This window comes from Stegodyphus dumicola, chromosome 10 (assembly GCF_044657685.1).
Source record: "Stegodyphus dumicola isolate Sdum_Otavi_A_Nest chromosome 10, ASM4465768v1".
Lineage (NCBI taxonomy): Eukaryota > Metazoa > Arthropoda > Arachnida > Araneae > Eresidae > Stegodyphus > Stegodyphus dumicola.
The window spans coordinates 112458731-112471387 of NC_140777.1; the positions used below are offsets into that span (position 1 = coordinate 112458731).

General features: G+C 29.0%; 1 protein-coding gene across 1 annotated transcript in view; it reads right to left on the reverse strand.

Moving 5' to 3' along the window:
- S1P (membrane-bound transcription factor site-1 protease) overlaps nt 1–12657 on the reverse strand; it is a 137890-nt gene that overhangs the window by 8284 nt on the left and 116949 nt on the right. Inside the window, exon 27 of the mRNA XM_035375649.2 lies at nt 1985–2096. Coding sequence (XP_035231540.1) covers nt 1985–2096 — 112 coding nt within the window. The remainder of the gene's footprint in view (nt 1–1984; nt 2097–12657) is intronic.

Here is a 12657-nt window from a genome sequence, read left to right on the forward strand (position 1 = left end):
TGCTTATCAGTAAAAATATGCTTTATTTGCTAAAGTTACAGATTTAACATAAACAAGATGGGAGGGACTTAACATTGAATATTCATACATAGTAATGAATTTTAACATATAAAAACTACATATGAGTTATGGCTATACAATCCCAAAGAGGGAGAAATAGAAAATATTCAAAAGTTACAACAGGTGAAAAAAATTAATTATAACAGCATTATGATAATTTCTTAGTGTTTCTTAATTTCTACATGATAATTTCTTACAATAACATCTTAACAGTTTTATAACACCTTAACAGTTTTAGAAAGCTTGAAACAAATTCTTTAATAACTAGGTTGATAAAAGAATTTATTTAATACAGTAAATTAAGAGTAAAGCTAAACATTGAATGCAAAAACTAAAACACAGAAAACAATGAAAAATAAAACACATAATACAAGCGACTCCAGATTTTTTAATGTAGCTCTAAAACGTCTATATCAAAACTTCTAGACGAGATTTCTTTTCAACAAACCATTAAATGAGGGTAAAGTTTATAAAGAAAGTATTCTAAATGGGAACAGTAAATGAAAGCAAAAATGTTATAACTGTATTTATCAACTTCTAAAAACTAAATGAGAATGACATCATACTGGGACACAGAATCACATGATAAGAATATTAAAAGTTTATTCAGCAATGAAGAGACATTATAATGACAGAAGGCAAAGTACCTAAAGCAAAAGAAATTAAGAATAGAAACAATTCAAGAATTAAGCAGTTTGGAGACTGGGCATAAATACCAATTAAAATCTAAATATCCACTGTTACACTTTGCCATTGCTATTTACACTCATATTTTGCCACTGTGCTCCCTTTTTACTTCACAATCTTCTCAAATGTTCTCGTTCAGCAATCAAGCAGTCTATATTTCCAATATATCATACTTTTCCTACCAACTAAAAGGAAGATATACATAGAAAAAAACCTTTCCAGGCCAATAATTATCCTGATTAATGATTTCAACTTAACTGAGAGAAAAAGTTGACTACTATGTTGCATAGCAACATAAATATGCTCTAGATGAGATATTAATAGTTCCTGAAGTGAAATTACTCCACAATCCAAATAAAGAAAAAAAATGAGTCATATTTCATAATGCCATGTAAATAAATAACTGAATTACACAAACCATAATAGTTTTATCATATACTAAACATCTAATTTGTTCTTTGTGAATGTGAAAATTTTTGCTTTTCAAAAACAGAAATTCATAGCACATATATATATATATAAAAATTCTATAATATACACAAAAATAAAATTAGTATGTAATATAAAAAGAATATATATTTACATTCCAAGTTTATTAATATAACATATTTATTTTAAAAAATTAACTACTAGAAAATTATTTGAAATCGCACAAATCTTTATTACACACTTACTCAGTATTTCCTTTTATAATAATATCTAGAAATTAAGGATATAATAAACTTTATCATTTTATTGAAATTTCACAACTGTTATTTTTACTATTGAGATTTTTTAATATGCTATGATTTATTTTAATTTTACAACTGCAGAAATGAAACTGTGGTTGGAAGTATTGAGGAAATATTCATCATATGATATCTACAGAAAAGCTTCATTAAACAATGTGAAATAATAAATGCTTGAAGAGATCAAGCAAAATTTCAACATGAAGAAAGCTTACTACCTCACATACAGCATTAGCATAAATGATCATTTCAGAACTATTTACAGATATCACATTTTCAAAGAATTTACATTCTTTAAGATTTAAATAATTTGGAACTTAAACTGCTGGAATTCTTCCAGGAGAAGCCTGAGGCGTTCGAACAGTTCGTTTTGGTCGTATCTTTCGCCTGCGGTGAGGCCCTCGTAACCGCAACCATTTGTAAAGCAGTGAGAGTCCAACAAAGACTGTTGCTAATATGATAATTATATGTAGAGATTTCCACTGAAATTCAGTGGTAGGATTGCTCACAGTTTGAGGGGAATCCCACGGAAGTTTAGACATCTGGGTTTCTAAGCCTGGTCGGAATGGGAATGGAGCATCCAAATTCACAGAAAGTAGCTTTTGTGCTTTGTATAATGCACTGTAAAAGAATATTTATATATTAAAACATTTCATATACACAACAGTTACTCTGCACACAAATTGATTAAAACTTTACAAGATAAGACACATGTGCATAGAAAGCAAGAACTTCAGATTTAAAATGATTATATGGCATACAGTTTCTAAAAAACAAGTATTATTAGACCTGCCATTAGAGGTATTAGTCTGCTATCCATCAGTGGCTAGCATAATCCAAACTATGAAATCAACTTTTTTTCTTTCATTTGTGTCAAGGGATAAATAACATAAATAACTATAATACTAATATATTTATGCGTAATTATAGTGAAAATGCTGCTTTGATGGCAGCTTGTTACCACATAGAAAAACCAAAATATTTTTTAAATGTATATTCGCTAACTCTTTTATACCAATAAATAATTTACTACAAATAATGTAAGGAAACAATATAAATTATAAACAGATGATTCATCAGGTTTCCAGTATCTTATATATATATATGAAGTGTTTATTTATTTCTCTCTCTTTTTTTTTTTTTTACCTCCATGACAAATAAACTGTCAAATTAATTTAAGTATTTTGTATTTATTTTTCTCTCTTTTTTTATCCCTATGACAAATAAACTGTGAATTTAATTTAAGCATTTTAATTAGATACAATGAATATAATTTTCTGTACACTTGGGGGGGGGCATGTCAGTTATAGGTCAGCACACAGCCCAATATCTAATACATTTATTACAAACATTAAAATACCAGGTTGTAGCTCAGAAAAATTGCAAAGCCATCAAATAATTTCATTATGAGAATTACTGCACACACGTATACTGACTAAATAGTTAAAATAATTTGTTATCTTACATATGCATATATATATATCTATATACACATATTGTATCTTACACATCATATCATGTATCTTACATATTGTATCATAGTATAACAATAAATATTTCTACTCACAAGGGATTTTAAAGTAGCTAAAATTATATTTTTAAAGATTCTTTAGTGCATTATGGCAAAAAGAATGAGTCCCTATGAATTGGAGATGCAATGGCTGATTTATTAGATTTATTAGAAACAGTTGAAAGTGATGAAGATTGCATTTCAGAAATTGAAGGTGATACTGACTGTGAAATATTTAGCGAACATAATACAGATACGGAAGAAGATGATGAACTGGATGATGCTAAAAATGATGATGATTCCGATGATTTTGTTGGAAAAGATGGAAGAACGGTGTGGAGAAAAAAGAAATTTAGACATAATGTAAGAGTTTGTTCACATAATATTATGACTCATCTTCCAAGACCTGTAAGAGAAGCCAGAAATGTTACTGATCCCTTTAGTAGTTGGAATATTCTTATTGATAATAGTATATTGTCAATGATTGTAGAATGTACGGATGTATATATTTCTGAGGTAGTTTTAAATTATAAACATGAAAGAGATACGAAAGCTACGGACATGGTCGAGATAAAAGCAGTTATAGGACTTTTATATTTATATGGCCTTCACAAGTCATCGCATCTCAACATAAAGGATCTTTAAGCTACTGACAGTACAGGTATTGAAATTTTTCACACAACAATGTCCTATAAGCGATTTTTATTTCTTTTACGTTGCATGTGTTTTGATAAATTGCTAGACAGACCACAGAGAAAACACTGATAAATTAGCCGCAATTAGAGATTTCTTTGAAAAATTTATTTCAAATTGCAAAGATTCCTATAATTTAGGTGAGTACGTCACTATTGACGAGAAACTCGAACCCTTTCGGGGCCAATGTGGGTTCCGGCAATATATGCCGAACAAACCAACAAAATACGGAATCAAGATTTTTGCACTGGTACACTCAAGAACTGTTTATACTTCTAATATGGAAATATACTGCGGTACACAGCCAGATGGCCCCTTCAAGGTCAGTACCAGTCCATCTGACGTTGTGAAAAGATTAATTCAACCACTGTATAAATCTGGCAGAAATATTACTACAGATAACTGGTATACGAGTTACCCACTAGCTGCGGATCTTCTAGAAAAAAGTAGGAACAATGCGGAAAGCAAAAGGGAAATTCCTCCTACTTTTGTAACTTCTAAGGGAAGGGAAATATACTCTACACTTTTTGGTTTTTGAAAATCATAAAACATTCATTTCTTATGTTCCTAAAAAGGGAAAAACTGTTCTTATGCTTTCAACATTACATAATGATGACGGTATAGATGATACTACTGGAGAAAAGAAAAAGCCAGAAATGATACATTTTTATAATATGACTACGGAACATTGGATACGGTAGATGAAATGGCAGCAAGTTATTCAGTTGCCAGATTAACAAGGTAATGGTAATTTTTTTCTGCACTTAATATTGCTGCAATAAATGCTCGAATCATATTGCTTTCAACTGCTAACCCACCAACCAGATGTAGAAGCAGGGTTACAGCCGAAAACATCGAGGCAAAAACATCGCGGAGAAAACAACACAAGGCGAAAACGTCGTGCTACAAAACATAGTGGGAGAAAACATCGTCGTCGAAAATTAATTTTGAGATTATTTTCTTCACTTTTGTTAGTCTAATATTCTTATAGCGAAAATTATTTCTTGTTTTGTTTCAGTTTATTCTTAAAATGTCATTAAAATTTCCATGCACAGCGTGCAGTCAGTTACTTGAATGACAAGTTGTTAGTTACGAAGAAAGTCAGCTATGCATAATATTTCAGTAGGATTTGGATTTATTAGATTATGCCAAAGCACACTACGGCTATCTGCTTAAGGGGGTGGGATTCCTTTGTGGAGTACATTCTCAGCAACTGGTTCATATGCACATTATACTTTAGGAAAATCGCGAAAATCTTCATGCAGTTTTTTTTTTTTTTTTTTGTTTTTTAGAAATAATGTTTACTTGCAGTGAACATTCTTGGTGACTATCTCCCTCTAAGACGAACAGTGTTTTTGAGAATAATAAACATTGTTTTTTAATCATTACGCAAGTTCACCACATTCACTCAAGGTTAAAAAAGATATGGAATTTTGAGTAGTCGTATAAGGTGTTGGTGTATTTAATTATGGCAAAGCACACGAGGGCTATCTGCCTAAAGGGAGGGATGCCTTTCGTGGAGGACTTTCTAAGGGAAATTGGCTCGTATACACATTACACATGGGAAAAACCACGAAAACGCCTATGCAGCCAGCCCGTTCGCGGGATTCGAACCTCAGACCGAACTACCAGTGTTCAGCGCCTTTACTGCTCGGCCGCTGGTGGGCGAGTAGTCGTATAAATAGGATTGCTTACATTTACTTTTAGATTTAGACATTTCTTATTTAGCACTTTAAAAGTATTATTTAATTTTTCATATACATTTTTTTCGAAAATTTTGTAGTTACTTGTTGCATATTTTATATTGTCTTTTCTTTTCACTGACTGAAACGTTTCAAGTACAATTTCTTTTTGTATTTATATGACAAATTTTTTGGAATAAGAAAATATAACATTTTTATGAATCATATGAATACATATTTATGAATCATATATGCTTTAGAAACATATGATTTTGAATCTCAATGATAATTAAATTTTAAAATCCGGGTTTTCTTCGTTCATGATTATTTTTTAATTAAAGTATCCAGAAAGAAATTGTTTAAAAAAAATGAAAGTATTTAGTGCGTCTAGGCAGTAAACTATTGGAAAAAGATATCTTGAAAGAAGGCATGTTAATTTCCATAGTTTACGTTTTAAATCAAACAAAATTATCTTTTTGTTTTAATAATTTTACAAATCTTATTGTTTTTTTTCATCTGTAATTAACTGTAGTTTTAGTTTCTCAGTTCACAATAATAAGCAAAGATATACTGTGAAATAGTTGAGTCAATGAGAGGTGTGTTATTAGGTAAATGTAGAATTCAGTTTATGTACACCACTGTAAACAACAAATATTCTAATTGCTTATCTGGATTTCTTTACCTCAACGTTAAACATTTTCTTCCTCATACACTTCACAGGGAGGGAAAAAAATCTTCTCTATCTCTTTTCCCAGCCATAAAAACTCTACTACGATGTTCATTATTGCATCTGCATGTAACAAAAAGAACAAAATGTTGCATATAAGTTTATAACTTCATGGAGTTAGCCATTTTTTATACTTCGATATGTGTTCTTTTTAATATTCACGTAAAGCTTAATTAGCATGTTGGCTATGATTCATACTATATACTTGTATAAAATCGAATCACATGCTTTTTTGAGTGCTGGATTGCTCAAAAAAACTTTTTTTTCGTTTTGTTGTTAAAATATGACTAATTTTTATATAAAGTGTAGTGGTGATGGTGCGTGTTAAGAGGACTACATATAGTCCTTATTCGTTTTGTATATTGTCCGTATTTACTAGTCGTTATTATATTACATATTATAGTAATGCATTTTAGTAATATTTACGAATTCGCATTGATACTGTGACACAATCATTTTGCTTCTTGAAGGCAACTTTTGCAATAAACTTCGAATGTTTCAGTTTCATCATAAAATGAATTATTTTTTATGCATATTTAGCACTAGGATTTTGATACGAAAAATATGATTTAAATTTTGTGCTCTAATTTTGCATTAAACTGGACCAAAATTTTTGGGAAATCCTCTTGTTATTGAAAACTAATACATATATAAAAGTAGAAAATAGTAGTTTCTCTAAATTGTTTTGAATTTCTTTTAAATGAATGTCAAATGCTTCTAGGATTAATATATTCCTAATTGTAATGGATAAGAATTGCAATAAAAATTATAGCTCATAGGAGATGTAGAATTATAAAACAATCAGATAATTATGAATTTTCTCAACTGTATTCAGAATTCTTGCATCTTTTTCTTTAGCATTGAGTCATCTATGAGTGTTTCACGAATGACCTAGCTAACTACAGTGTTATCAAATGAGTCTTACAAAAATGAATATTATGATGCTTCAAATCATTAAAACAGTATAGATAATGGCTATCTGGTTATATCTTTGTGTAAGGTCTTTCTAATTTGTATATAAAAATATTTGAGTTATATTTATTTTATTGACAAATGTTTAGAAAGCAGACGTAAAACTCTGATTGACTTAAATGAATGTAGGACTTTACATTTATGACTTAAATGAATGTAGGTCTTTATACTGAAAATAATGCTAGTTTCATAACTCCCTACAATTAAATATAATATGAATTTCTTGCATATCTATGAATTTGCAATTTGAAAGACACACAATTTGCATTTTTGATAGTCCAGTATCAATGAACACATAAATTCAGAAATTTTAATGAAGAAGATTTCTACTTTTTCTACAATATTCATTTAATTTATTTACAGTTATGTACAGAGTTTGAGCTTAATTTCAGGAGAGGAGACTAGAAATGTTAACTTTTTGTTTACTCATTTACCTGTTGTAAAAGTATCTGGAAGTGGCATTCGAAGGTAATTTGAAATTTTTACTTAACTTTAATATCTTCTACAATTTAAACAAAATGAAGTAATGTGGTATGCATTATAGAAGAAGATATGATTTTACTAAATAATTACAATATTATTTAAAAAAAAACTGGTGTAAATATCTTATTTTTCTTTCATGTCTTTTTTTTTTTTTCATTAAATTACTAGACAAATTGCGTACTTTTGACCGATCTTACTAAAAAAGGTTTGGTTCCTGGAGTAATCATCCAAATAATTTTAAAAATCATATAAATTGTGAAAAAGGTTGGATAGGAGGTAGTCAGCTGAGGAGCATTAGATATTTTCGTTTGAAAAGTAAAAAAAAATATATATCTTTTCTCATTTCATATTTTTTTTTTTTACACAAACCAACCTTATCTCATATATAAAAAAAAAAAAAAAAAAAAAAAAGCTTTGAAAACTACAGATCTCAATAAGTCCAATCTCAGTGCAGATTTCAAAAGTTCTTTTGATGCCCTTCAAGTTCCATAACAGACATAAAAATTCTTGTCAAAGGCATCTCTCGTGAATAAAAAATACATTTTTATTTTAATTAAAAAGAATAAATATGTTAATTAAATAATAGTTTTACTTTTAATAAACATTAAGTTAAATTAAATTTAAATAATTCTCTTGCGCATTGATTTAAGTAATGAAATTTGAATTTAACAAACATTCTCTATTCGTAAAAAGCAAATTTAAAGTTAATTAAATTTTAAATTATGAAATTTAATTGTAAACAAATGAATGATTAATTATTGCTGCGAACTAATCTGCAATATCATTTAAATTCTGGCTACATGGATGACGAAACACGAATTGAATAATTGAAGAGTTAGGTTTGGAGGCAACTTCCCTTTATAAGTTTGTCTCCTGCCTGCTCAACAATTATTCACTTATACATTTTAAAAATTTTTTTAGGATTAAAAAATTTTTTGGAATTATATATTTATTCATGGATTTTGATACTTTCACGTAATTTATATATATGCTCTCAGAATTTAAATGATATTGTAGATTAGTTCGCAGCAATAATTAATCATTTATTTGTTTGCAATTAAATTTCAAAATTTATAATTTAATTAACTTTAAATTTGCTTTTTACGAATAGAGAATGTTTGTTAAAGTTTTATTTTAATTAAATATGTTTACTTTTTGTTTATTTGCATTTTTTTCTATTGATTAGTTCTTAAATGTTAATGTTTTTTAAAGAAATCGAAAGTTGATTAAAGAAATCGATATATTAATATATGAATATAATATATGAATCATATTGAAAAATTCTTTCCCTATGTTTTTTACATACTCAAATGGGTTTTTTATACTGAAATAAGTACTGGATATATACTGAAAAGTTTTTTTTACATTCATATACCGAAAACGTATTTCCTTATGCTATTTATATAGTGAAAAATGTTTCCTTATTGTGAAATAAATACTGAATGTATACTGAAATGTGTTTTATATTCTTCCCTAATGCTATTCATATGCTAACCTGTTAGTTTTGAAAGACTCTTTTTAACTTTCCCTCTATATTAATTTCCAAACTTAAGCTGAAACTTCGTTTGCAACATTGAACCACAGTATTTTATAAAAGAAGACTCCCATCATAAGTTATCTATTTTATGAAGCAGTATAGAGATTGTTTGTTGAATTACATAATCACCTTGTATTAATGTTTATTTCTCAAATCAAATTATACCCAAAAGTGCATCCTGAAAAATTCGTTTACAATATACTGTGCTACTTTCAGATTTTGCAGTGCGTCAGGAAATAATATTTTGAATCTATATTTTAATCAAAAGTTGCCATTCTTAATATTATATTATTTTTATTAAACACAGTGCTTTATAATCCACTCTTTTACGATTTTTAAGTAATTATAAAAATTTATAGTTGTTATTGAATAATGAAAAATATTTATGGCACCATTATAAAATTTAGCGTAGATATGTCAGCCTTGTTCAAAATTTGTAGATTAAGAATAAACAATAATTTTACTTGAACTTTAAACCTTCATTTCGTAAAAAAGGTGATATCATGTCAAAACTTTGCAAATACTGTACCATCTATTAATGCAATTATAAAAAATTAATTAAATAATAAATACTTCATTGTATACATTTAAAAAATTAGGAGCGCGAGAAAACTGTAAACATAGCAGAAATTTCCGCCTAAGTTAGAACTAATATTTAATATTGCTTCATAAATGTTTGCGAATAAGCTATACATGGAAAACCATAAGCATATTTTGAGAATGTATTTTTGTAGCAAAAAACCGATGTTTATAGTGTTACCCATTGCAGAAAAACATGAAACTCTCTAAAATACCTTTCATATTTATCAAATAAAACTTCTATTTATATATCATTCTATATTTAGCAAATGAAAAACTGCTGTTAAGGATTTTTAACGTTAAATTTACATTACTGTCATATAATAAATTATTTTTAAAATTATGTTATATAATCAGTATTGATCAAAATTGAAATGACTAGGGATTTAAAAGCAAATCTCTTACCTCAGTTTTCAAATTTTCCCCCTTTTAAATATACAGAAATACGCAATAAAATACCATATTGTCTCAAAACATAATGGTGTCATATATGAAAAAGTTTTGTCTTTTAAGAATCTTTCAGAAAGACAAAAGGGGCTTACATATAAGATGTGCCCACGTATATAAGTTTGATATATCAAAGTAAGTTACAAGAAAAGCCATTAAAAGTCTAATCTTATTATTTGAGATAAAATTAAGTAAATATATCTCCCATTGCTTTACGAGTTAAAAAATACTCTTAAACGTATTCTTTAATATTAAGCTGCCTGGATCAGGATGATTTCAGAAAGGAATAGAAATGGGAAATTTCGTCTTATATGCATCCACAATGGTATTAAATTTACTGAATTTTATTAAAATATTGATAGCTTATTAAGCTAAAAATTTATCCACTGTAAACAAATACTCTAAAGTCATTTTCTCACACAAACATGAATTAATGAAAAATGAAACGAAATAAAATTTTAATTGATAGGAATTTTTCAAAAATATCGTTATTGTTAATACCAAATCTCGAATAAATTTTAGCTTCGCATACCGTTTCAGTTAATAAATGATATTTAAACGAACAAGGCATCATCATTTGTCGTTCATAATTTCTCTGATGAAATAAAATTTGATTTATACTACCAAAGAGTGTATACCAAAGAGGCTTAAATAAAACACATTATACCAAAGAGGCTTAAATAAAACACATTATATGGAGTAAAATATCATTCACATATATTCATGAAAGCTAGTATAATTGTAAATAATAACTCAAGAGCACAAAAGTTCGCCTAATATTTTTCAGAAAATATAATGTAATTACGACTCATGTTAAAGCTGTAGTAATAAAAACATGTAAAATTATATCAGACATTAAACATCCTCATTAATTAATGTATAAAAAATGTACACCTGCAGTTGAAAACTGTAGGCTATTCCCTTTAAATAGTCTAAAATAGGCCGATCATTATAATCATTTACAATCTTTTGAATTCTGAGAGATGTATCTTTGTAAACTTTTCTACTTACTGGTGGATGGTGACCTGCAATGTACTGTTCAATTTTTATAGAATTTAAATTTTGTTCCTTTTTTAAGCAATCAATAAATTTCCAGATTGTTGGATGGCATCCGTTCATAAGTTCGTTGAATCTGCGATGCCATCCTTCAACCGCATTATTTGTCCTTGGAACTTTATCTTTTACAGCATCATAACAGTTCCAAAGAGAGATGTCAAACACTGGTCTGCGACGTTGTCCACGACGAGTAAATGTACCAATCCACGTGTCTTTAAAATAATTTATGATTGGCTGAATGATGTTCATATTATTTACAAAATAAGTAGATGATATTAATTGTTCAAATGCTTCAATGACATCTGAAGTAGGAACGAAAGCCAAAGCTGCAAGTTGAGAGATTTCCAAAACAAAATTCGGATCAGTTTCATATTTACTTTGCAAACCTGCAGACTGAATCTTTCTATACACACACTGACTTAAATGAAAAAAAAAAAAAAAAAAAAACATCCTCTCTGAATGACATTCGGAAAGGAATTTTTAAAGGCATTTGTGGCAGCCTTTTCAAAATCAGTCATTAGAGTTTTGGGCTGCAGATTCGGTTTCAAAGATTTTATCACCGTAAACACTCTATTGTATGCTTCTTCGCGTTTGTTTGGCATTAATACATACACTGGAGGTATCACATTATCATATTTAACACCATGGATTGTATAAATCTGACTGAAAAGCGGTGGTGTTGCTTTAAAAGTTCCATCAGCAAACCAGTTCGGACATTCAGCCATGGAGTCCAGATTTCTGAGGGTCGAAAAAATTAGAATTCTGTCTGTCTGCGCTCCACTGTCATACAGCAAAAATTTCTCTTCTTTTAGTGTTTTTGAAAACTGTTCTGGGATTACTAATTCTTCAAGACATCTAGGATTGTGCAATGGCATTTCTCCGTGTCGATGAGCATATCCGATAATTTTTTTAATATTTTCCACTGGTGGTATATGCCCCAAAACAGCACAAGGAAGACCAATTGTACCAACTGCTGCTAAAGAATGTGTCGATTCTTGCGTTGTTACCGCACGCTCTTTAATTGAACTCATAATCTCTTTTGCTGTAATTTTGCCAGCATTTGGAGGATGCCCGTGAGATTTTTCAAGAATGATATTATCATCTTGAGTGTGAATTCACCCTTTTCACTTACAAGTAAAATACTCTGCACATTTCCAAATACTTTTCTCAGCACTAGCACGTTCAAAATTATAGATGTATCCTTTCACCATAAGTTGTTTGCGGTTCTTTTGGCTGATGATATAGTGTAACGGCATGTTGGCATCTCTGACAGAAAATGCAGTTAAGTTTCCGAGTTTCAGGTACAACTAAGACTTGGAGCATCAGACATACATTATTTACCTAATTGTCAAACAATGGTTTTCTCGAGGCAGGAGCCACCTGTTTCCCCTTCAAGCTCAAATGACGTTTTACAGTTTGTTAAGTAAAAATAAGCAGGTGTTCCATTATTGAACACAGTTAATATATGTTTATTAGTAGTTGAACACCAGGAAAAA